Source organism: Pelophylax lessonae (assembly GCF_965119305.1).
Source record: "Pelophylax lessonae genome assembly, chromosome: 4".
NCBI lineage: Eukaryota > Metazoa > Chordata > Amphibia > Anura > Ranidae > Pelophylax > Pelophylax lessonae.
The window spans coordinates 479,430,464-479,457,620 of record NC_138771.1 but is presented as its reverse complement, the minus strand read 5'-3'; the positions used below and the strand labels follow the sequence as shown (position 1 = coordinate 479,457,620).

Below are 27,157 nucleotides of genomic sequence, written 5' to 3'. Positions count from 1 at the left end.
GGCGGCAACTTCCAACTGTAAAAAAGAGAAAAAGCAGGGGGAATAGAAGCCGACTTGCAGCGCTATGAGTGAGACTGCTTTTGTGACGGATAAAAGAGTGCGTCTGTCCACAGACTCCGTTGACCGGCTGACATTTATCAAAATAAAAAAGGAGTATGCAAAGAAAAATGGGTATTGGCGCTGCTCTAATTGTTCTTAAGTATATATATATATATATATATATATATACTGTATAACAAAAAACTGTGCTTATATGAAAAATACATAAATACAAATATATGTCACCCAAAAATACCATGCCGCTTGCCTTCAACATGGAGAGGGTGCTTTGGGGTGCCCCCAAAAGCACCTTGTCTTCATGTTGATGGGAACAAGGGCCTCTTCCCAACAACCCTGGGCTGTGGTTGTGGGGGTCTGCGGGTGGGGAGCTTATCCGAATCTGGAAAGCCCCCTTTAACAAGGGGGCCCCCAGATCCCGGCCCCCCACCCTATGTGAATGGGTATTGTACCCTTACCCTTTCACCCAAAAAGTGTACAAAAAATAAACACACAAGACTGTTTTTGACAAGTCCTTTATTCAAAAATAAAAAAATTGTGTCCCCCAATGTAAATCCATCATCAATGATGCAAGCCGCCGCACCTGCCGACCCGAAAGAAAAAAAAAGCTCCGCTCTTGGTGAATGTTGCCCGCGGACTGCCTATTAGCGGTTTGACAGTTCTTATATAGAGAATAGGTGGAGCCACACTGCTGATGTGACGTCACCTACCCAGCATGCACTGAAACGTGATGTCATGAGGGGTGGGACCACCCAGGTGATGTCACCAGCGTGGCCCCACCCATTCTCTATATAAGAACTGTCAAATGGCAAATAGGCAGACTGCGGGAAGCATTCACCAAGAGCTTTTTTTTTCCGGATAGGCGGGTGCGGCGGATCGTGTGATTGATGATGGATTTACTTCAGGGGACACTATGTTTTTATTTTTATTTTTGAATAAAGGACTTGTCAAAAACTGTCTTATGTTTTTTTTTTTGTACATTTTTTTGGTGAATGGGTACGACGTACCTGATACCCATTCACATGGGGGGAATATGGGGCCCCCCTTGTTAACTCCCTTAGCGGTATCCCTGAGCGTGACTCGGGGTGGTTTTTTCATGCTAGGATTGGTATCCCCGAGTCACGCTCGGGGTAGATGTGCAGAGCCTGCAGCGGTGTTCCTTACCTTCTCCTGGCGATCCAGCGATGATCTCCCATTGCTGTGTTCGCCGCCGAGATCCCCGCCGCTCGTCCGTCGCTCTGATGACTCCCTGGTTCCGTTCCCTGCAGCAGCAATGGTGCATGGGAGCGGAACTGGGAGGGAAATTCAAAAGTTGCACCAACACAAACACGTAAAAAGGAGGTGATACAATGTAATCTGAAATTATATATAATACATTTATATTATATATATATATATATATATATATATAATATATATATATATATATATATATAAATAATATATATATATATATATAATATAAATGTATTATATATAATTTCAGATTACATTGTATCACCTCCTTTTTATATATATATATATATATATATATATATATATATATATATATATATTATATAATAAAATTATATTATTGATTAGATTATAATTCATGCGTTTGTGTTTCAAATTTATCACATCTGGGATGTCTACTAGAGTCTTGTTTTGGTCAGGTTTAAGTCATTACTAAGAATTGTAGGCCTTTAATACATAACGACAAATTTCCATGCAAAAAATTGTACCGCTTTTGGTACATAATTCCTGACATAATCATACCCCCAGGGAGGTTAAAGGGAGCTTCCAGGTTCTGATAAGCCCCCACCCGCAGACCCCAGCAACCATAGCCCAGGGTTGCCAGGAAAAGGCCCTTGTCCCTATCAACATGGGGGCAGGGTGCTTTGGAGTGGGGTGGTCTAGCATGGTTCAGGAGAGGAGGTGCTTGCTCCCCCCCCCTTCCTGACCTGCCAAGCTGCATGCCCAGATAAGGGTCTGGTATGGATTTTGGGGGGCCCTACGCTGTTTTTTAAAAAATTTTGGCGTGGGGTTACCCTTAAAATCTATACCAGACCAGAAGAGCCTGTTATGGACTTGGGGATTGGCCCTGTGAGGTTTTTTCATTTTTTTATCTGTATTGCCAGGACCAGACAACACATTACAGCCGTGAGCAAGTTTAAATTACATTTTTTCCTTTAGAAATGTCAGTATTGCCACAGCAGGCTCCATACATTGTACAGATGCCCCACATCAAGGGAACCCCCCAGGCACGATATTTAAAGGAACTTTTCATTTTTATTGTTTCACATTAAGCATCCTTAAAATCACTGCTCTTTTAAAAGTGATAATTATGAAAAAAAATTTGATATACTGTATGTTCCCCAGGGCAGAACCCGGACCCCATACACTTTTTTATGGCAATAACTTGCATTTAAGCCTTTAAAATGAGGACTTTTGACTTTTCATGTTCGTGTCCCATAGACTTTAATAGAGTTTGCATGTTTGCTAGAACTTTTTACTTGTTTGAGATGTTCTGGTGCGAACAGGAGGGTGTTCGGCCCATCACTAGATGGCAGGAAGGGGCAGTAACGTCAATAATGTAACTATGCTGGAGCAATGTAACGATGCAATTGGGTTCATACCTGGGGTTGAACCTTAAGAAAAATCTTTTTCTGGCTTATAAATTTTGCCAAAATTACTCAATTAATCCTTAGCCTTAACCCTCCTCTTGTGTTGGGGGCAGAACCGACCCGTTTTCAGGTTTTGAATGTCTATAAGTATCACATAAATTTGTTTATTGCATCAAGATTTTTTTACTTTGTCAGGAACCTCTATTTAAACAATGTAATAGAAAAAGAATCCTTTTCACTAAATTATAAAATACTGTGGTGAAAATTAAGACGTTTATGGTGTTAGGGTCAATTCTGACCCAGTTATAATATAGGATAATAGGACGCTAATAAGTGCCAAAACTGAAATCATAAACACTCTCTCTGCTTAGTAACACTGACAGCCAATCACCTCTCAACCCTGTGAGCTGTAGTTAGGGAGGGGCCTATCTCTTTGCCTGCTTGTCTGCTTCTCTAAATAAAGTAAAGAAATATAGGAGCAATACATTTCAAAGTTGCTGGTTTATTTTACCATTTTTTAAATTTGAAAATGAGAGGTATGCTATCAAAAGAAAGGTCTAAGGGGTCACACCAAAAATATTAAAACCAATCTTTTCGAAGGATAAAGAAGCCTAACAAGGTAACCAAGAGGTAAGAAACAAATTGGATGATAAATAATTGTTCAGAGGGTATTTTATGGCTGATTTAAGACACGGATCAAAACCGACCCGTTAACATCATGGATAGTAACAGAAAGCTAACATAAGTGGAGGGTTAAACTCAAGACTCAAGCACAGTGATTGATAGTTCCATTCTTCCCTGCAAAATATTGGTACCATTTTTAGCTTTCTGAACACGATATTTAGAAATTTTTGTTTCATTTGTTCAGGGCCAAGAAGGAAGCATGTATTGTAATTAGTATAACAATCAACTTGTCATATGAACCCTTTATCATTTTCTATACCATTCTTACATCATAGAAACCTCTTTTACTGTTGAAATGAAGAAATACCACCAGTTCTTGTAAATTTGAGACTAGAAACTGAGATAGGAGTGGAGGTGCTACATTCCCGGAAAGAAGACCTATTAGATTTAACAATACTGGTAATCTTAACAGATAAGGCTTTCTGCATCAACATTGTCTAGGACGGATTGAGATTTATTTGCTGCAATTCAGACAATAGAAGAAGTGTACAAATAGCCAAAACTTTACACAAATATCAGTGGGTCTAACAATAGCCATAGAAACCCACAAGGCTGCTATGGGACGTGTGGGTGGAAAAGGACCCCATTAAAGGCTTTTGATGCAAATTAAATACAGAAAATCTGTGTGCATGCAAAGATAAAACAGATGCAGATCTGTATCATTAATCTGAACTTCAAAAGGGAAGTTCCCCTTTTCGTCCTCCTCGCCTACACTTTTTGCCCTTTATTTTGGGGAGGGGGGGGAGCGGGTATCTGGTTTTGACAAGTACCCGCTCCCACTTCGGGTCATGTTGAAGTCAGTGAAGTTCTCATCCCCCCTTCCTGCCTGCAACCTTCCGGGAAATGTGGCTTGTCCATTCACAGAGCACGACGCGGCTCACGCATGCACAGTGGGCAGCTGTCTGTAAAGCCACAAAGAATCACAGCTGGCTGCCCACAGTAACCAGCCACCGCAAAAACTCATACATGGAGGAAGAAAAAAATAATCATAAAACCAGACTGAGCTCTACCTTCATATGGAAAAGTGTAATGTATCCTTACATGGATATATATATATATATATATATATATATATATATATATAATATATATATATATATGTAAGAGATCCAGCAAAATAGCCTGACACATGTAACAATTAGGGAAAAAAACTTTAAACAAAGAAAATGCATTACTCAGAACATTGGAGCCATGGTGTGTGGTTAGAAGCAATGTTCCAGGTGCTGGATTCCATTTACAGGAGGGGGCACGAGCTTACAATAAAGATGATCGGAGACCGGATTTTCTCTGATCACCTCTATGATCTAGGAGAGTGGAAATGATAAGCATTTTTTTTACTTCCGGTTCCCCTGGTTGTAAACAGCACCATTTTTAGATAAGGAAAGCATCTGATCACACTGATCTTAGTGTGATCAGATACTTTTAAGGGCAGAAGAGAAAGAAAGAAAGAAAGAAAGAAAGAAAGAAAGAAAGAAAGAAAGAAAGAAAGAAAGAAAGAAAGAAAGAAAGAAAGAAAGAAAGGAAAAGGAAGGAAGGAAGGAAGGAAGGAAGGAAGGAAGGAAGGAAGGAAGGAAGGAAGGAAGGAAGGAAGGAAGGAAGGAAGGAAGGAAGGAAGGAAGGAAAAGGAGGAAAGAAAGAAAGTGAGGAAGGATGGAAGGAAGAAAAGAAAGAGAAAGAAAGGAAAAGGAGGAAAGAAATAAAGAAAGAACGAGAAAAAGGAAGGAAGGAAAGAAAGAAATGAAAAGGAGGAAATAAAGAAAGAGAGGAAGGAAGGAAAGAAAGGAAAAGGAGGAAGGAAGGAAGGAAAGAAAGGAAAAGGAGGAAGGAAAAAAAGGAAAAGGAGGAAAGAAAGAAAGAAAGAAAGAAAGAAAGAAAGAAAGAAAGAAAGAAAGAAAGAAAGAAAGAAAGAAAGAGAGAAAGAAAGAAAGGAAAAGGAGGAAAGAAAGAAAGAAAGGAAAGAAAGGAAAGAAAGAAAGAAAAAGAAAGAAAGAAAGAAAGAAAGAAAGAAAGAAAGAGGAGGAAAGAAAGAAAGGAAAAGGAGGAAAAGGAAGAAAGAAAGAAAGAAAGAAAGAAAGAAAGAAAGAAAGAAAGAAAGAAAGAAAGAAAGAAAGAAAGAAAAATGATGGGTGGCTGAGTTGCTTTCTCCATGACAACATGAGATAACTATATGATAGCAGGTCACACTTTCAGATTATGATTCAGATAAATTACTATTTATAAACAACTGGGAAAAAGAGCAGCAAATGTGAAGTTTCCAACAGTGACTGCCCAGTGAGGTATAAAAAAAAAAAACTAGCTGAAAGCTGATTGGCCAGCCAACAGCTCCACTTCTGTTCTAACTCTTTTCATAAACAGCCCTGTATAGGTTGGGAGGGGGGAGACAGTAGGTGTGGTGCGTGGCTGCAGTCTAGAGTGTACCGCTAGAGGGCGCTGTGCCGAGCGGTTGATAGGCTGCGAAGGCTGGGCACAGGAGAGTCCGTCACACCCTGTGCGGAGTTGTTCGCTGTGTGTCCAACAAGTTCTTCACTCTTCTCCGCTGTACGAGCTCCGGCACCATGCCTGTCAAAGGAGGGACCAAGTGCATCAAATATCTGCTCTTCGCCTTCAACTTCATTTTCTGGGTGAGTGCGACCCCAGAGACGGAGGGGGTGTGAGGGGGGACACCGAGCTACAGGACTGAGCGGGGCTGGGGCTCAGTGCTGCCCCCATAGAGGGGAGTGGGTCTCTCAGTGCTGCCCCCATAGAGGGGAGTGGGTCTGTCAGTGCTGCCCCCCCTATAGAGGAGAGTGGGTCTGTCAGTGCTGCCCCCCCCCCCTATAGAGGAGAGTGGGTCTGTCAGTGCTGCCCCCCCCCCCCCTATAGAGGAGAGTGGGTCTGTCAGTGCTGCCCCCCCCCCCCCTATAGAGGAGAGTGGGTCTGTCAGTGCTGCCCCCCCCCCTATAGAGGAGAGTGGGTCTGTCAGTGCTGCCCCCCCCCCCCTATAGAGGAGAGTGGGTCTGTCAGTGCTGCCCCCCCCCCCTATAGAGGAGAGTGGGTCTGTCAGTGCTGCCCCCCCTATAGAGGAGAGTGGGGCTCTCAGTGCTGCCCCCCCTTATAGAGGAGAGTGGGGCTCTCAGTGCTGCCCCCCCCTATAGAGGAGAGTGGGGCTCAGTGCTGCCTCCATGGAGAGTGGGTCTGTCAGTGCTCCCCCCCCCCTTATAGAGGAGAGTGGGTCTCTCAGTGTTGCCCCCCCCCCTTATAGAGGAGAGTGAGTCTCTCAGTGTTGCTGCCCCCCCCCCCTTATAGAGGAGAGTGGGTCTCTCAGTGCTGCCCCCCCCCCCCTGTAGAGGAGAGTGGGTCTCTCAGTGCTGCCCCCCCCCCCCCCCCTGTAGAGGAGAGTGGGTGTCTCTGTGCTGCCCCACCCCATAGAGGAGAGTGGGTGTCTCTGTGCTGCCCCCCCTATAGAGAGTGGGTCTCTCAGTGCTGCCCCCCCCCTATAGAGGAGAATGGGTGTCTCTGTGCTGCCCCCCCACCCCATAGAGGAGAGTGGGTGTCTCTGTGCTGCCCCCCCCCTATAGAGGAGAGTGGGGCTCTCAGTGCTGCCCCCCCCCCTTTAGAGGAGAGTGGGGCTCCCAGTGCTGCCCCCTGGAGAGGAGAGTGGGGGGGGGGGGGGGTCAGTGCTGCCTCAATAGAGGGGGTGGGGTGTCAGTGCTACCTCCAGCCACCATAGATCTTATCTTTGTCATATTGGGTTTTGGTAGCAGTTTAATTGTATTAGTAAAACAAAATAAAAACACTTTGTAAACTGTAGGTTTAGGGTCATGGAAACTAAGTGGCAGTGGTTGGGGTTCAGAGAGTGGCAACTGATTTCTCTCTATACGGGGTACCACAAATGAGCAGAGGATGTGAGTTCCTGCAGTGTGGCAGATGGTTTGAAGTATTTGTACATTACAGGTGGAAAAGATTGGACCAAAGGATGGTCCTAGCATTGGTAAAGGTTGGCTGCCTTTCTGTCTTGTTTCAATGGGGATTGCTGAGAACCCCAAAACTTCGCTCTCAAAGTATTTTGGGACCCCAGACATTGAGTCCTATGTATCATCTGGGGACTCCAAAGATTTAATTCTAGCCTGTCCCTTTTTATTGTTTCATAGTCTACTTTAGTGTTTCTGAGCGAGGGTTCCAAAGATGAATAAGAGGACTCTGTGATTTGGAGACTCGGATGTATATTGGGGGGGGGGGGGGGGGGGGTGCGCTCACTATGATGTGAAGTTATCTTCATTATCGCTTCCCATTGATAAGTAACATTTTTGTTTTGCACTGGGTTGCCTTGAGATTTTGCATACTTTTAAAGGGTGTGGCCACAGAAAAAATTGAGACATGCTGGTCTACTTTTTATATCCTTATATTATTACTGTTTACTTAGTATTTTTTTTTTTTTAAGCAAGCCTATCATTAGAAAACTAAAAATACAAAAAATTTGTTTGAATAATATGGATCTGTTCTCCAGTTGAAACATTTTTAAAAGTAGTCTTACCTAGGATTTGACACCATGGGATACGTGTTGTTACAGTTGATTGGCTTTATTACTGGGGCCTCATTTTCACTCACTCAATGGTTAATAACTGCCCTTCCACTTTAAGCTTAGGGGGGACAAGACCTATGTCACCTTGACTTTTAAGGTTTCATTCACACTTGTCATGTGACTTTTGATACAAATTTGCATGACCAGTCCCAGCCCATTGTTTTCAATGGCACCTGATCAGATCTGTACGACTTTTAAAAGGTTCCTGCACTATTTTGGCGCGACGAGTGCCAGAGAGTGTAAAGTTGCATTAATGTCACACTAGAAATTGTGTGACTTTCAATCCTTAGTCTTTTGAAAGCTCACCCATGACCCACTTATACTTGCCTTCAAAGTGCTACCCCATCACTCCATTCCTCCATCAAAGTAGGGAAGTACAGCCCTGTGTAAACTCTATTTCTAATCCTGGTGCTTCCAGAGGTGACAGTGTTCAGTGATTGGCTGCTCGGGTCTGGGAGCTCCATGCCTTTCCATATGGGAGGCATTGGATATTTTCAGGTTTAACAGCGAGAGAGCTCTGCTAGGGGAGTAGAATTGTATCCGAGATTGGGAATGGAAGAGATTGTCCATTTTACCCAGAATAGTATCCGTATTTAATAAGTGAAAATGAGGATTGCTTCTTCCACTTGGTTCAGGAAGTGTCACACCGTGTGCGGACACGGCTCTCGGCAGGGGTCACACCGTGTGCGGACACGGCTCTCGGCAGGGGTCACACCGTGTGCGGACACGGCTCTCGGCAGGGGTCAGGTGCGTCCCTGTTCACCATTTCAGGGACGAATCGGGCCTGAATTTGTCTGAATTGGGACCTGAAACCGAGTGAAAGACGCACTATACACCTGTGCAATGCGCTTTGTGGCCACCCCGGAGATGTGTTAATCGGCTCTATTGAGAGCTGATCAGTCTCCTGATTGGATTCGGGGAAACCCATCATTGTGAGCCCAGCCTAAGGCCCCTTTCACACATACGGTCCGTTCAGTTCATCAGTTCAGTCACGTCAAAATGTATCCGTTTTCCATCTGATCCGTTTTTTTGATGGATGAAAAATAGAGCATTCATCCGTTCAAAAAAACGGACATTGACGGAAGCGGATGAAAATGGATGTTAACTGATGATCATCCGTTGTCATCCGTTTTTACATAGAGATACATTGATGTCCGTTTTTCATCCGTCAACGGATGGATGAAAAACGGACAAATGGACTGTATGTGTGAAAGGGGCCTTAAACTACTTGTTGACCCCACCATTTCAGTACACTTAGGGCTGTTTCAAATCTCTGTGGTGCGAATTTCAAATTGTTTTTGTTTGCGGTTCGAAATTACAGTGCGATCTTATGTCAAGTGCAAATTTGCCACAGCTGCAATTTTATGTCTGGCCAATAGAACCCCCTCCAAAAAAGCTGGATTCACAGCAATGTGAACATAGGATTGTGATTTAAACCTGGACCTATTGAAGTCTATGGACCTGAATTTGCACCAAATCCAAATCACACATGACCCTTATTTTTAGCCGCATCAGAATCGTACCACATTGATGTGAACGGCCTTCATTGAAAGCAATCTTATTTCATATGACATGCCAATCTATGCATTCGGAATGTATCAAAACTGCATCAGAATTCACTTCAGCATGAACCGGGCCTAAAAGTAGCATTTTTCAATAGCTTAGCACTTCCATTTGGATTGACCAATTTTTGCAGGATCAGAACTGAGCTGAAAATTGGACAGATTTTAAAATTCCAGCCAATTTTATAACCAATTTGTGGTGTTTGCTGCAATTGGAGATGATGAGAATTGTTTCAACAGTCCAATTCAACAGAAGTCAATTGTTTAGAATGCCTTTTGTCAAACGGGAACAGCCAAATTCAAATCAAAATTATGAGCTGGCTGATTTGTGATCCACCTATGAGCAGTGTAATTTGAGGTTCTGCACAGGTGTGATTAGAGCCGGAAGTTTCTGGCTGGAGGAAGAACCTACTGTCAGAAAGGTAAGTACAAACCTGGGTTGAGTGGTTCCTGGTTAGATTTGGTTAGGGGCTAGGTGGGTTGGTCATCCTTCTTCCCCCCCCCCCCCCTTTTTTTTTTTTTTTGTTATTGCTTTAAATTTCTTATTTTCCTTGGCTGGCGTCTAATTTCAGAGTTGCCAAATTGTGTAATAGCAAGTAAAAAAAGCTTCTAAAATAGCATTGGGGTTTTTTATGTGGCCATGTTGGATGCAGATGGTCGTCGGAGGAGTGCAGTAATGTGATAGCAAAATGTTTTGGGGAAAATCCTGTTCGCTGTAACACGGAATCGTCACGCTGAGAACGAAGAGCCAAATCAAAACACGTCTGTTGTGCTGGGAAGAAGCAGTGTATCGCACACAACTGCTGAGAAATCCCCGGTGTCTGTGCTCAGCCATGGGATCGGCGCTATTTCTGTCTATTTCACATAATTAGGAGCATTGGTGCTTGGCAGTAATTTGCCAGGGCGTGTTGCTGTTTTGCTGGCCCTCCCACAGGTCTGTTCATTGTTTCGCAAACATTGGCACAAGCGTAACCTCATAAAGGCTGGATTGTGCAGGCAGAACCGGCTGCCTTTTGTGTCTTAAAGGGCAAAGGAGGCTGTACATGTGGCTGATGTGCAGAAACTGGCGTAATGGTGGGGAGGTTGCCCCTAGTAACCAGTCAGGTTGCTCCTTTTTAAGCAGATCTGGAATTGTGTGGGAGGAATTGAAGACCACTAATGGATCTGCATACATGGTTTTTCATGCCTTGTTTATGCATTGTATGTTTTTTTACGTTTGTGCTCCCATTTAGGTATATTTGGCCAAAAAAGCACCAAAGTTGTGTGTTGCATGGGTGTGAATGGACCTCATAAACCATAATGGGGATTTCTATTGTGTGACAGCGCACAGGTGTGAATAGTGAACCAACACCCTTTAGGCCCCTTTCACACGTACGGTCCATTCAGTTCATCAGTTCAGTCACGTCAAAATGTATCAGTTTTTCATCAGTTGTCATCCATTTTTTGTCAGTTTTTCGTCCGCTGTCATCCGTTTTTCGTCCGATCCGTTTTTTTGACGGATGAAAAATAGGGCATTCATATGTTCAAAAAAACGGACATTGAAGGAAGCGGATGAAAACGGATGTTAACTGATGATCATCCGTTGTCATCCGTTTTTACATAGAGATACATTGATGTCCGTTTTTCATTCGTCAACGGATGGATGAAAAACGGACAAACGGACAGCATGTGTGAAAGGGGCCTTACCCTCCCAGTCCCCTTTGCACTTCTGTAGTTGGTACAATTTCACTGTCTGAACAACTCACTAAATTTGTTCGGTGGTCTCAAAAAAAAAAAAAAAAAACTGTAAAGGGTTGGTTAATGTAATGTAAGTACCTAAACCCTGTCTGCATATGATCGTCCTGTACAGCAGGCTGGCTCTCATTGCTGCCTTTTTCCTCTAATCAGTGCTTGTACATGGCAGGAGAGAGCCGAAGGAGTGACTAGTCCTGCTGCTCCCTTCACTGCCCACTTCACTGTATAGATACAGTGATGGCGAACCTTGGCATCCCAGATGCTGTGGAACTACAGTTCTCATGTTCTCTGCAATGTAGTTGAGCATAGCGGGAAGTGTAGTTCTAAAACATCTGGGGTGCCAAGGTTCGCCATCACTGGTATAGGGGAAGCAAGGAGGGGTGACCAGGCTGTATTGCATAACTGCTGTAGAGAAAATCTGACTTCTCTGTCTGGGGCTGCAAGCAGTGATCCTTGTATTTTGATGGCTGGGAAACCTCCCACTGTCAGAACACAATAGCTCAGCAGAAGGGATTCCCCCATCAACACTGACTGTATTGATGGGGGAATCTAGCAATTTTCTCTCCTTCAGCTTATGGCTGAAGTAAGGAAAATTTTGATTAATGCATGGATACGTATTACACATCAGTACAGTTGTCCCAAAAAACAATACAACTTGAATGCAATACATAGTGTGTGCCTGGCATTATTCTTCACCCCCCAGAATTAACAAGCATTTAACCTTTGAAATTTTGGGGGGGAGGGGGGATTTGTTGTAGGCTATCAAAGATCATAATTCCCGGATACATGAGTAGTGATCATCAAGTCGTATGACTGACACAAGGATAACAAAAGCTAAACTGAAAATATGCAGTAGCAGTTCGTATAATGAAAATTGGCCAATCATATAGAATTGGGGAAGCTGAGCCCCAAAGGAAGTGGTGTGTCTGGTTGAAAAGATAAAGAATGAGGTGTCCGGTGTTGGGAAGATGTAGGAGGTGATAAAAGGTTTCATAACCCAAAGTTACATTTTAATTAAAAACATTATGTAAATCATACGCTAGCCCTGATGTAGCTGTACTCAGCCTCTGCTTAGTTGTTATAAGATTTAAGTAGCCAAGAATATACAGTATCTCACAAAAGTGAGTACACCCCTCACATTTTTGTAAATTTTTTATTATATCTTTGCATGTGACATCACTGAGACCCCATTCACACTGGGGCGACCTGATCGCCTGACAGGTCGCCTGCCATAGCGAAGCTGTAGCCCCGTGGCCCCGTTCTAATAGGAGCGACACAAGTCGCTCCGACCTAGAAAAAGGGTCCGGAGCTTCTTTGGGGCGACCCAGAGCGACCTGCATTGACTTCAATGATATGAAGTCCGTGCCGGCCGCTCCAAGGTCGCGCTGTGAGGTCGCCCTGGCAAGTAGCGTCGCCCCAGTGTAAACGGGGTCTGAAGAAATGACATTTTGCTACAATGTAAAGTAGTAAATGGACAGCTTGTATAACAGTGTAAATTTGCTGTCCCCTCAAAATAACTAAATTAAACTAATAAATTACCAGCCATTAATGTCTAAACTGCTGGCAACACCCCTAAATGTCTAAATTGGGCCAAAAAAAATTAATTTTGTGTGGCCACCATTATTTTCCAGCACTGCCTTCACCCTCTTGGGTATGGAGTTCACCAGAGCTTCACAGGTTGCCACTGGAGTCCTCTTCCACTCCTGAGGGGTGTACTCACTTTTGTGATATACTGTACTATACAATAGGATTGTACAGTCTCCTTTCAGTAAGTATGTAGTTGTAGTACAAGATACTGCCTAATGTGTTTACAAATTGAATGGATTGTTTAGGTTTGTCCTCCTACTACAAAAGTTTTGGTAAATTTTATTTGTATGGTGACTTTATGGGAGATTGTACAGTTGGATTGGAACGTATGTGGTCGTCTTTGGCCTAATGAACTTTTTAACGCTATACTACCGGTTTCATCAGGCTTATGTCTGCTCTAGCCTATTTGTCCAAAAACGTTTGTATGCCTTGCAGTATGGTAGATGTTGGGCTTAAGCTAGCCATAGCGGGATCAAAGCTAGGCCAGTTCAGCAGGAACCAGCCAAATTTTGATCCATCTATGACTGTTTGCGTTTGAGAGGAGTTGAGCGTTTATATTTTTGTTTGATCAGCACTTGCAGCAGGTTGGCTGCAGTTTTTACCGACATGGAGTCCCCGCTGTCCAGAATACAATGGCGCAGTGGGGAGGATGTCTTTATCCACCTAGATTGTGTGGATAGGGGAATCTGTTCTTTCTTTCTTTTTCTTTCTTTTTTTCTTTCTTTTTTTCTTTTTCTTTCTTTTTTTCTTTTTCTTTCTTTCTTTCTTTTTCTTTCTTTTTCTTTCTTTTTCTTTCTTTTTCTTTCTTTTTCTTTCTTTTTCTTTCTTTTTCTTTCTTTTTCTTTCTTTTTCTTTCTTTCTTTTTCTTTCTTTCTTTTTCTTTCTTTCTTTTTCTTTCTTTCTTTTTCTTTCTTTCTTTTTCTTTCTTTCTTTTTTTTTTTTTTTACTATTTGTGTACCGTTGTGAAGTTAGAGACAATCTCTGCAAATTAAGGGAATTCCTTTGGGACCCCCAGGTCACCAGAACTAGTGTCCCCATTAGAAGATTTCCCCTCTTACTCTTTTGGGGACAGCCCAAAAGTTTAGTTTTACTTTCACTTTGAATGATAATGGTAATCAGGATAAATAGAGAGGTGAATCTCCTTAACAGGGGCACAGAGGCACAGACAACAATAAAAACTGACAGGCGTTCTAAACCATCTCCATGCTATATCCAAAACCTTTAAAAAAAAAAAAAAATTTGCCTTTGTAGTTCTACTTTTAAAGCAGAGCTCCACCAAAAAGGGGAAGCTCTGCTTGTTCACACCCTAACTGGTTTTGATGGGTACCCGCTTCCATTTCCGGGTAATATCGCCGCAGCTATCTTTAAATATGTCCCCCGCCGCTGCCTTTTCAGACAGGTCCCAAAAGACGGTGGGACCATTCATGCATGCGCAGTAGGAAACTGGCTGTGAAGTCTGAAGGCTTCACTGCCAACTTCCCTTAGTGAAGATGCCGGCTTCTGAAGAATCAGCTCAGGGTGCCGACATTATTTGTAGCTGACTCCTACATTTTTTTTTTTTTAAATTTTTTTTTTTTTTTTTTTTTTTTTACCTAGACTGGAACTCCTCTTTTAAGTCAATCTATCGACCAACCAAAACCAGCCTGATGGTTGTGGGTTTATTTTTTTTTATTTTATTTTTTTTTAACGATCACTGGTACTGGCTATTAAATAATAATTATTGTATCATTGGGGAAATATTCCACTGTACAATAGCGAGAAAATTGCCTAAAAATACATTGCATCCCATAATTTTTCTTCTGTCGTAGGAGAATTTTCATACTTTAGTACCCTCTAAATTTTTGATATGGAGTCTAGCATGCAAAAAAGAGACCACACTGGCCCTCTTGGCCCTCTTTCAGACAATTTTTCAGATAAAGGTGTGAACTCCCAGCCGGTTTTCTTTAAAAAGTAAATATTGGCATAGTCTGACTTGTCGTGGTCTCTGCCCTTCCTTCAGAATACTTGCATTCTTCCTTTGTTGACTTCAAAAGACTATTGTAGTTCAGTAATTACTGGGAGAGGAGGCGTCACAGGATTACCGCACCTTTAAACAGCCTGAATGCCTTTTTATGCAGTTTACACATTCTCTCAAGCCAATGGGTTAGCGCTTGATTTACATTGGCCATAGATGGCTTGAAACTCAGACTGCACAAATTTAGATCTGTGTGGCTGTTCCCATTCAACAGAACTCCCTCAGGAAATTTTTCTCGATCGGAGGCTGCCGCTGCTGATCTGTATTGTGACGGCAGAGTGTACCACTGTCAGAACACAAATGTCCCAGCTACGAGGATTCCTTCATCCCCCTTGTTTGAGTGGATGGAGGAATCCGTTCCCCCTTCTTCTTACCCCCCCCCCCTTTTTTTTTTTTTAGCCCATTGGCTGATTTGAGAGGGGTGGGGGGGGAGGGAATAACTTGACATTTTAGACAAATTGTCATTTGTATACACACTATATTTTCAAAAGTATTAGGACGCCTGCCTTTACACGCACATGAACTTTAATGGCATCCCAGTCTTAGTCTGTAGGGTTCAATATTGAGTTGGCCCACCCTTTGCAGCTATAACAATTTCAACTCTTCTGGAAAGGGTGTCCACAAGGATTAGGAGTGTCTATGGGAATGTTTGACCATTCTTCCAGGAATGCATTTGTGAGGTCAGGCACTGATGTTGGACGAGAAGGCCTGGCTCGCAGTCTTCGCTCTAATTCATCCCCAAGGTGTTCCGTTGGGTTGAGGTCAGGACTCTGCAGGCCAGTCAAAGTTCCTGCACCCATACTCGCTTATCCATGTCTTTATGGACCTTGCTTTGTGTGCTGGTCCAAATTATTCAATGGAGGAGGGATTATGGCGTGGAGTTGTTTTCATGGGTTGGGCTTGGCCCCTTAGTTTAAGTGAAGGGAACTCCTAAGGCGTCGGCATACCAAGACATTTTGGACAATCTCATGCACCCAACTTTGTAGGCTCAGTTTGGGGATGGCCCCTTCCTATTCCAACATGACTGCGCACCACTGCACAAAGCAAGGTCCATAAAGACATGGATGAGCGAGTCGCGTGTCAGTTCGAGACCAGAAGTTTGGATGTATTAGCGTCTTTCTCGTTTGTGTGTGACCCCCGCAGTCTCAATTGATTGCAAACTCGCTCATCCATGTCTTTATGGACCTTGCTTTGTGCACTGGTGTGCAGTCATGGTGGAACAGGAAGGGGCCATCCAGACATGAATGAGTGAGTTTGGGGTGGAAGAACTTGACTGGCCTGCACAGAGTCCTGACCTCAACCCGATGGAACACCTTTGGGATGAATTAAAAAAGAAACTGCGAGCCAGGCCTTCTCATCCAACATCAGTGCCTGACCTCACAAATGTGCTTCTGAAAGAACGGTCAAACATTCCCATAGACTCACTCCTAATCCTTGTAGACAGCCTTCCTAGAATAGTTGAAGCTGTTCTAGCTGCAAAGGGTGGGCCAACTCATCATTGAACCCTACAAACTAAGACTGAGATGCCATTAAAGTTCATGTAAAGGCAGGGGTTCCAATACTTTTGACAATAGTGTACGCTGGCAGACGTTTTACATACAGTACAGAAGAATCCATTACTATGACCTGATCTGTAAGCAGTCACATTTACCACGTACATTGGATCTTTAATAGAGATTCATCATTTTTAATGATTCAGGGCAAAGTGACCAGAACTCCCCCCTAGACTTGTATATTTACCAACCACTCTCCCTCACTGCCTTCCTGCACTACTGACCCCCCCCCCCCCGCCCCGCCCCCAAGTGGCTATTAGTTCTCCTAACCATTAGGAAATGAACCATTTTGAACAAAAGCTTGAGCAGCCAGGCCAGGCCAGAACACTGTAATGTGGGGGGTGTAGTGACCTCATCCCCCGAGTGAAAGCTCTACCAATGGAGTTTATACTGGTGACTATCAGTCACGAGGGGGTGTAGTTGGATAAAGCTGCCCATACACTCAGAAATTTCTCTCATTCGTCTGCTGTTCATTACATTTTGGCTGGTGACTCCTTTGCTGTCAGAATACTCAAACAGTAACGGCATCTGATTGGATGCAGTCGCTGCTTGGCTGACAATTTTCCCCTCCGTTACTTTGGTTTGTAGATAAAAGGATGTTGGCCGACCAAAACCACCCACGGCTTGACTTTCAACCAATTACTGATAAAAGCCTTGCAATTGTTCTCAGAAATATAAGTAAGCTCTTTGTATGTTAGACGATTTCTCTGGCCCCAAGTAATGTAAACACGTGGTGGTACATGCTGCACATGTCCTTTTAATCACCCACCTCCCCACCAACAATGCACGTTTATTGGTATTTTGTTGAGGAGAACTTGGCACTGGCAGGGTTCATAACGACTGTATGTACTCATATTGGAGCTTGTGCCTGGCTCTACTCCCACTGAGCATGTTAAAAGGATACCATCTACAGCCTTCCACTTTGACAACTGCTAAAGAAAAGAGGACCAGTCCTCTGTCTAGCATACCCTTACGCCTCGTACACACGCATCGATTATTGGCTGTGTATTTTCGGCCAACGTCCGATCGGCCGATTGTCGGCTTTTTAGTATGATGCTTCCGACAACCGACTGCGACTTTTCGGCTGAAAAAATCTGGTGCGCATGCTATAAAATTTTGTTGGCCGTCAACACAACGGCCGATTTTTCCATCAGTCAGTACAGATTTCGGCAGACCAAAATCTGATGAGCAAGACTGGGCATGCTCAGAGAAGAAAAAACACACGGAAAGTAAACCAGCACATGACATCACTTCTGAAGTTGGTTTTTGTTGGCCGACAAAATTTGTGTGCAGTCTAGAGCACATTTCAACCAACACAACAACACTGGACAAAAGACGGCCAAACGGTCGGCTGATAATCGTTGCGTGTGTACTAGGCATTAGTCTGTTTGCACTTTTTTGTGTGTGTTCAGTTTTATCATGGTCAGGCTGCGTAATTCTGTGACGCCTGTAGCTCTTAAGCCCCGTACACACGTACCGATCGTCGGCATACAAACGTCGGTGGACGAAGGATCTGCCGATTGTACGCGTGTTAGTATGGTGCCTCCGACAGATGTCTGCGCACAATCCGCGGACAAAAGTCTTTCTTGCAAACATGAAAATTTTTGTATGCCGACACCAGAACGGACGATTGTTCGCCTGTCAGTACACAATTCGGCCGACAGACCGCAGATTTGCAAGACTGGGCATGCTCAGAAAATAGAAAACACAGGGAAAGTTAACCATTACATGACATCACTTCTGCAGTCGGCGGACAAAATTCTTGTGCTGTCCTTGTGCTGTCTTTGCACTTTTCAGCAGACACCGACATCCCGGGGAGAAAAGAGGAACATTTGTATGCCGACCATCGGTACGTGTGTACGGGGCTTTACTCTGATTGGACCACTTCTTTGCTCCTCTCTGATGCCTCTCGTATTCCTCCCCCCAACCTTGTTGTGGCTGTGACTTGAATTTCTGGTTTTCACCAATTAGCCACCATGCTTACATTTTTCTCATCGTCACTAATGCTGGCCATACACGCACAGAATTTCAACCGTTTGCAGACTGAACGATTATTCGGTCGAAAGCGAGTTGGCCACTAACTTGCAGAGTAATCTCTTTTACATAATCGTTTTCATGATCATAATGATCGTTCAATAACATGCACAATATGAGTCAGAATATTATTTTCGTTTCAATTTTACCATACACATAAAAACTTTTTTAGAAACGATAAAAGTTTTCGCTATGGATCCATCGACATTAGCCGGGCACATGATCGAAATGGTCAGTAAACTTGTGTTCACTAACGGCCCGATTTTCGAACGATCTTTCCTAAAACAACCATTTTCGGCCGAAATTCTGTGCGTGTATGGCCAGCATAAGGTATTGGACTGATCCTCGGCTCCCTGAACAGGTCATGGGACTCCAGGAAACGATTCAATTTGTGATCTCAGCTTGGATCACACAGGTTTGCTTTAACATAAATGTAAAAAATGTGTGGGTAGCTTTTGCTGACCGAATGGTTTCAAAAGGAGAGGTCAGCAGCCTACATGTTTTTGTCTCATAAAGTGTGTACCCTGAGGGAATTTTAAAGTAAACTCATCTGCTGAGTGGCTCTTATTTTTATCCAAACATCTCATCACCCCAACCACTAAGTCCCAGCGTGTTCTTCATTTCTGAAAGGGAAAAGTCCTGCATCCATAGCTGCTAAAATGGGTGTTCTCTGGTTCTCACATGTACTTCTGCTTCATACTGAGGGCGGCTGCTCCAATGGGGATCTGACATTCTATCAGACAGGTAAGTGGAACTCTCAAGCAGGAAAACAGAACGAAAAAAAGGTTTTAGTACAGGGGGTAGGCAACCAGAGGTTGAGATCTACCTTGACAACATGGTGGAAATGTAAAGATCTGGGGGGGAGGGGGAGGATCAAGCTCCAGAATGAAAAGACAGCATGAAGAACACAGTGTCCCAGTAATAACCTCTGTCCCATTCACATCCACACCACTGCCCCCTCCCCCACCCAAATCCAACAGTGTCCTCTCTCCCCTTCCTGTCATTTCTCCCCACCCCCAAACACACACAGCACTGAATAGAATAGGTAGCACTCTCCTACCTGACAGCCTGTGTACTGCAGAACAGAGAGCGGGAGGCAGCATAGTGCTGAATGCAGGGCAGGAGCTGCCAGAGTTATTTTTCATAATAAGCTGGTGGTGATTATGAAAGACTAGATTGTTATGAAGATTGCCTGACATCCAGCACCCAGTCATCTGCTGGGTAACTGAGGCAGATCCTGCCCCTGCCCTCCATTCCAGCACAATGCTGACTCCCGCTCTCCAATCTGCAGTGAACATGAAAGCGGTTAGGGGAAGCAGAGCCGCGTTCACGATGTACATGACGGCTGCCTGTTGTCAACCAGTTGCTTGCCGATCCCCAGTTTAGTGGAATGGGGGAGGCTGGAACTCCTTGTCAGATTTGTTTTTTGTCTTTGTTGCTGTTGCAGACTTTTCTCCACTTCCTGTCTGGTAAAACCGTTGTCAGAGTGTAAAAACCGTTGTCAGAGTGTAATCTATTAAATGGAGACTTGGATAGCAGTAAAAACCTGACTGAAGTTCTAATTCTTCCCCACTGTTCCCAAAAGTTTACAAAATGTTTTGGACTAAACCTCCAGTAAACTAGTGAAAACTGACTGGTAAGAAGTAAATTATTTTATTTTCAAAGTATTATGCCTCCTTCACAAGGGCTGTTACTACGGGCTGTTTTTGCCCGCACGGGGATTTGCAGGTGTTCCATGCAGGCAGTCCCATTCATGTCAAATGGGATGCAGTGATTGAATGTATTTTTGTGTTTATCAGTTTAGGCCAATTTGTATTCTGCTACATAGTTTTGGTAAAAAAAAAAAATCCCAAAAAGCGTATTTTTAATGGATTTGCGCAAAAAGTTATAGTTTACAAACTATGAAATAGATTTTTGGACTTTATTTTTTTTTTTATTAGTAAGGCGGCGATCAGTGATTTTTTTTTTTTTTTTTTTTTTTTAAATCAGGCAAAAACTTTATTAAAGATGTCAAACAGAACATCAACACACAAAAAAAAAGAACAGAAATACAGAGTCCAGAACACGTACAGTACTCAAGTGCATGAAAAAGCTTGCAGTAATAGCATACATATTTACCAACATAAATCCCCATATGTGACAGGAAAATATACAATAGTCCGACCCATCTGCCCCGCACCCCCACCAGATACAACAACCACAAGCAGAGCAGACAGTGATCTCTCGTGTAACAATGGTCCCCGGGCCTCACCTCACCCCTGCCAGAAGATTGTTCAGGACCAACTCCACCGGGGCAAGCCCCGGCACAGCCAGCCACGGAGCCCACAGGCAGTCAAATTTACCCACGCTGCCCCTATGTTGATATATATACTTCTCTAATCTAAGTGTGTCACCCATAGCCGCAACCCATTCCTTAACCAGTGGGGCCCTTGGTGAAATCCATCGCCTCAGTATCAATTTCCTTGCCTGAAACAGAGCTCGCCCGATGGCCCGCAGGACCAGCTCCGGGGCCTGAACTCCACCAAGAACACCCAACAGACAAACCTTAGGGTCCTCCGGTATCGTAACCCCGAAGGCCCCCGAGAGCGTCGAGAGTACTCCCCTCCAATAGACATGAAGTTTGGGGCAGCGCCATAGAAGATGCATTAAGTCTCCGTGGTCCCGCATACATCGACCACAGGTGGGAGAGTCTCTCCTCCCCATCCTGAACAGCCGGGCTGGTGTGTAATGAGTCCTGTACAAAATGTAGAGTTGAGACAATCTCTGAGCCACATTCAGAGAGCTCAGCTGCACAGCCTGTAGAGCCTCCTCCCATTGTTCATCCTCAAATACCCCCACATCCGCCTCCCACCGGGGAACCACTCGAAGAGGGTGCCGATCCATGAAGGAGCTCATTAGGAGGGAATAGCAATGGGAAATAAACCCCTTAAAATCAGAAACCGTAGACATAAAGTGAAATATCGGGGCGGGAAAGTGAGTCCAAAGATCATCCCCCCCCCCGGGCCTTAACGGCATGCGCCAACTGTACATAATAAAAGTGCATGGACCTGGGGAGACGAAATTCCTCCCGAAGTGCAGCAAAAGGTCTGAGCACCCCACCGTTGAATATATGGGTCATATGAGAGATGCCATGTCCCAGCCACTTAGCCCCGTACGGCAATCCAGCCAGCTCCGGGTATCTGGCATTCTTCCAGATAGGGCTATAGTCCGTATATCCCAGTACCTGCTGCAGCTGACGAGCCTTGTTCCAGGTCTTTTGCATAAGGACATAGGTTGGATAGCGCTTACTAGACTTCCCGAATCGCAAGGATTCCAATTGGGCCGCCACATCTCCCCTGCCCACAATGTGGGCCACAAGGCCTGCAATTGACCCCTCTCCCTTCTCACTCATAACCCGTGCAATATGCTGAAGTTGGGAGGCTAAGTAGTACAGCCAGGGATTTGGAACTGCTAGACCCCCAAGCTCCTTAGGTCGCTGAAGGTGCTCCAACTTTATACGAGGGCTCTTGCTCAGCCACAGAAATGATCTAAAAATGGTGTTGACAATCTGGAACAGCCTCAGGGGGACCACGACCGGGGAGTTGTGAAGGGCGTAGAGCAGCTGGGGCATGAGAATCATTTTTATGAGGTTGGCCCTGCCCACCAGTGACATGCGCAACCTCGACCAGACCTTTATCTTATCCCTAAAGCGGGCGAGGAGGGGAGATAGGTTAAGACGGGCAAAGTCTAAGGGCTGTGGGGTCACCTGCACCCCCAAGTAACGAAACTCAGTGGAGACAGGAATCCCCGTTACCCCCACTTCCTGGGAACCCTCGGGATCATCGAGCAGCATCAAGGAGGATTTGGACCAATTAATAAGCAGGCCCGAAAACGAGCCAAACGTAGTAATAACCTCCATAGCCTCCTTCAGAGAACCAGAGGTATCACCTAACAGAAGCATGGTATCATCCGCGTATAGCATGATCTTTTCCTCCAAGGGGCCGTATCGGAATCCCACTATGTTCTGATTGGACCTAATCAGGGCAGCTAGAGGCTCTATCGCCAGGGCAAAGATTAAGGGGGACAGGGGGCACCCCTGCCTAGTTCCCCTAAACAGGGAGAAGGGATGGGACACCCTACCACCCTCCCGGATAGCGGCCACCGGGGCCTGGTACAACAGTTTTACCCATGAAATAAAGTTCTCACCAAAGCCAAACTTGGACATGACCACCCACAAGTAGTCCCACTCTACACTGTCAAATGCCTTTTGCGCATCGAGTGATAGCAATGCCCTACTGCCCCCATTGTCCGCCGGGGATTGTATGTTCAGGAATAAGCGGCGCAGGTTAATGGACGTCGACTTGTGCGGCATAAAGCCCGATTGATCAGCATGTACAATGGAAGCAACTACCCGGTTGAGTCGTAGCGCAAGAGCCTTCGCCAGGATCTTAATGTCACTCTGCAGGAGCGAGATAGGACGGTAGGACCCGGGGTCCAGACCGTCCTTCCCCGGCTTCAAGAGGAGGATAACATTAGCCCTACACATAGAAGGCGGCAACCTCATATTCCGCTTGGCCTCCAAAAAGGCCTCCAGAAGATGCGGCAACGTCTCCCCTGCATACTCCTTGTATACCTCCATTGGCAGCCCATCCTCCCCCGGAGCTTTACAGTTAGGGAAGGAAGCCGACGCAGTCTGAAGCTCCTTCAGGGTAAGGGGAGCCTCCAGTTCAGCTCTCTCCAGATCTGACAGGCAGGGCAGGGAGATGGCATCTACATACTCCGAGAGTTCAGCAGCAGTGTGTCCCTGTCTAGACTGGTATAGGGTAGCGTAAAATGCCCTCAACACCTCCATAACCCGATCCGGGGTGTTCACAACCCGGCCCCCATCACCCATGAGTGCCCCAATGGACGGCGACGTTTGATGAGAGTGGGCAATCCTGGCCAACAACCTGCCCGTGGTTTCCCCCTCCTCATAGTACGCCTGCCGTTGAAAGAACCTCCTACGTTCAGCCCCAGAGGAATTAATACGAACCAGAGCCTCCTGAGCAGCCAGCCAGCCCTCTCGGTTAGTCTCAGATGGGTCCGCAATATAGCGGGCCTCCAGCTGAGTCGCCAAACCCTCAGCCTGCTCCCCCAGAGCCGCCGTGTTCCTCTTGATGGCCTGTACCTCCCTGATGAATAAACCCCGTAGATAGGCCTTAAAAGCTTCCCACTGTACACCCCGCCCCCCCGCAGCATCATGTACCTGCCAGAACTCCCGCATAGCCTCTCTAAGCCTATCATGTGAGGGGAACAAGTGCAACCAGAAGGCATTAAGTTTCCACGGCGCCCTCTGCAGGGTAGCGTAGGGGCGCACAGCTAGACACAGCACCAGAGGGGAATGATCTGAGACACCCCTGGGGGCATATTCAACCTTGTCAACATATCTAATGGCAGAGGAGGAGCAGAGGCACAAATCGATACGTGATAAAGAGGTGTGGGTTTTGGAAAAGCAGGAGAAGACCCTGGTCCCCTGGTTGCGGAGTCGCCAGATGTCCGTCCAACCCACTTCCTCAGCGAATTTCGCCAAGGCCGATCGGCCCATGCCTCCACTCCCCAGTGCAGAAGAATGTCGGTCCAGCTGAGCGTCCAATACACAGTTAAAGTCCCCCAGTACATAGACCGGAACCTCCGGGTGGCTCAGAGTATAGGATACAAGCTGGCGAAGGACCTCCCCATGGAACGGGGGAGGAATATAAATAAAGGCCAGAATACAGTGTAAGGTATACAATTTACAGTATATAAATACAAACCGTCCCTCCGTCAACTAGACTATGATGTTCCTGAAAGTCAAGGGACCGATGGACTAACACACTCACCCCACGAGAGTAAGAGGTGTGCGTGGAGTGGTATTCCCAGCCCGCCCAGGCATAATGCAACCAGGATCGCGACTCAGCATCCAAGTGAGTCTCCTGTAACGAACAGATGGCTGGAAAATGCCTGCGCAGGGTCGAGGAAACCATGGAACGCTTAAGTGGGTCCCTCAGCCCCCTAACATTCCAGGAAATAACCGGGACAGCCGTCATGGTGGGCGACAGAGCAGCACAAGCCCTGGTGGGGCTGGGACACCGATCAGCGTACATCGCACAAGATAGGGTACAAAACAGGGATCTTGGCTGTCACCAGGTAAACATACAGTAAAGGTACAATTCGGACTCCAATTCAGGGAGGTCAACAGGACCATCCAACTAAACAGTGCAAAAAACCGAGCACCGTGCCGAGGGCGCCCCAACCAGCCACACAGAGTCCAACTGCCAAGGCCCTCGGACACCGGTGTCGCAGACATAGTCCCTGGGGAGCACCCCAGCTCAGCCTCCCCTCCCGTGTAGAGGACAACAGGTCTCATCCACACTGGTGAGGAAGTCAAATACTGTCCAAGAGGGGATGAGAAAAATTACCCCCCACAGAAAAATAAAGGGAGGTGAGGGAGAAGGAAAAAAAAAAAAACATCCAAAAAGGGGGAAAGAAGTCACAAGTACTTACAGGAACCCAAGTTTCTGCGGAATGGACAGAACCTTACAGCTCCAAGCTAGCAAACAGTAGTTCGAGTCCCAACGGTCTCCAGGATATTAGCACCTGCAAAACAGGGGTAGAACAGGGGAAGGAAAAAACAAAAACAGGGGGTAGCAGGAGAGAGGAAAAAATCACAGGTACTTCCATCTCCAGGCTGGGGGCAGGGCCCCCCAAACAGCATCCACCGGGTCATCATCGCAAAAGGGCACCGGAGAAGAATCCTCAGGCCACACATCTTCCGGAGGCAGCTGACGAGGACGAAGGGAATGCTCATTGTGGTCAATCCACGAGGAAGCCTCCGACGGATCCTCAAAGAAATGATGTTGACCCCCAGCAATAATTCGGAGCTTCGCAGGATACAGCATGGCATAAGAGGCATGTAGTTTCTGCAGACGCTGTTTGACCGCGAAGAATTTCGCCCTGCTCCTCTGCACTTCAGCGGAGAAATCCGGGTAAAACGAGACCCGCACCCCATTGTACTGTATATCCCGCCGCTCTCTCGCCAGTCTCAGGATAGTCTCCTTGTCTCTATAATTAAGCAAGCGGGCCAGCATGGTCCTTGGCGGGCGGCCCGGTTGTAGGGGACGAGGGGGAACCCTGTGGGCCCTCTCAACGGCATAAAGAGGGGAGAAGGCATCCCCACCAAAGGTTTCTTTGAGCCAAGAGTCCACAAAGTCCGTGGGGTCTCTCCCCTCCACTTTCTCAGGCAGACCCACAATGCGAACATTGTTCCGCCGAAGGCGGTTCTCAACATCCTCAGCCCGCTGTTCTAGGGCCCTGGTCATGCCAGCAGTATGGCGGGACTCCCTGGTCAGGGGGGGTAGCTGGTCCTCCAAGTCACTCACTCTCCCCTCCACAGCCGTGGTGCGCTCCCTGACCTTCTGGAGGTCTTGCCGAAGAAGGGACACCGCTTCTGTCAGGCCCCCAAATTGCTTTTTGAGGTGGTCTACATTGTTGTTGCATCTGTTAACTGCCCGCAGGATATCTGCAAGGGTGGGCTGCTCCTCCACTTCCCCGTCACCCTGCTCCATCTCCTCCTCACCCTCAACAGCACAGTCTTCCACTCCAGGGCCGCCCACACCCGGGCTGACAGGGCCAGAAGCACCCGCACTGGTACTGGCGTCCGGGGGTCTCCCTTTCCCCACCGAGCCAGGGGACTTCTGTGCATAGTAGCGCATATCGCGTTGCGGCTCTTTGGGTGGATTTTTCGGGGGCTTGGTGGACTTACTGGAGGTGGCGGGCTTCTCGGAGCCTCTCGTCCGCTGCGGCAGGCCGTGCGCGGCGCCATCTTGGGGCCCAGACATCCCGGAGTTCTCCCGCAATTTGCGGCGGTGCATCGCCCGAAGGCCAGCCGGAGGGATCACAGGCGTGTGCCCGACGGTACAAGGATGCTGTCGGTACCCGGCGAGCAGCTTAGGAGACCGGGGAAAGGATCGGTGTACGGATCAGAGCGGGAGCTCAGTGAGATGCGTCCTCTCACATGCCGTTCCTGGCCACGCCCCCGCGATCAGTGATTTTTAGTGGGACTGCGACATTGCGGCCGAAAAATCTGACACTAAGTGACACTTTTTGGGGACCAGGGACATTAATACAGTAATTGGTGCTAAATAATATGCACGGTTACTGTATAAATGACACTGGCAGGGAAGGAGTTAATGCTGGGGGTGATCAAGGGGTTAAGTGTGAGCCTAATTGTGCTTGCTAACTGTGGTGGGGGGAGGGCTCTGTGAAAGGCACACAGATCGGTGTTTCAGCTTAGCTGAGACACGCAATCTCACTGTGCCTGTCTGACAGGAGAGATGTCTGCTTTGTTTACATAGGCAGGCGGCTCTGCTGTCAGTTTCTCTGAAGATCACGGGAGGCCAGCAGCGTGCCGCCGAGACCCCTTGCACATAATCATGTAGATCTACATGATTATGCGTAGCTGATGCCGCCCTGCCACAGTAAATCTGCGTGGGGAGGTCGACAAGTGGTTAAGGCCTCATATACACTGCTGCTGATAAACGGACGTTCAGGAGCAGTTTTTTTTTCAGGACCCTCTGTACTCTCCTCTGTTATCTTAGCTGCACATTATAGTCATTTAGAACCAGTTTAGTGGCATTTTTAAAAGCAAAAAAAAAAAAAAAATGCGTTCAGACAGAAGTTTTTATTGGCATTTGAAACGCCAATGCTTGTAACAGCGTGTAAACATGGTAACTTGCGTTATAAGCGTTTCGTTTATAGGTATACATTAT

At 46.0% G+C, this 27,157-nt stretch overlaps 1 protein-coding gene across 1 annotated transcript in view; it reads left to right on the top strand.

Moving 5' to 3' along the window:
• Positions 1 to 5,775: 5,775 nt before the first annotated feature.
• Positions 5,776 to 27,157, top strand: part of CD9 (CD9 molecule) — a 64,985-nt gene continuing 43,603 nt past the window's right edge. Inside the window, exon 1 of the mRNA XM_082254263.1 lies at positions 5,776 to 5,968. Within this exon, the coding sequence (XP_082110389.1) occupies positions 5,903 to 5,968 (66 nt within the window). The 5' untranslated portion in view covers positions 5,776 to 5,902. The remainder of the gene's footprint in view (positions 5,969 to 27,157) is intronic.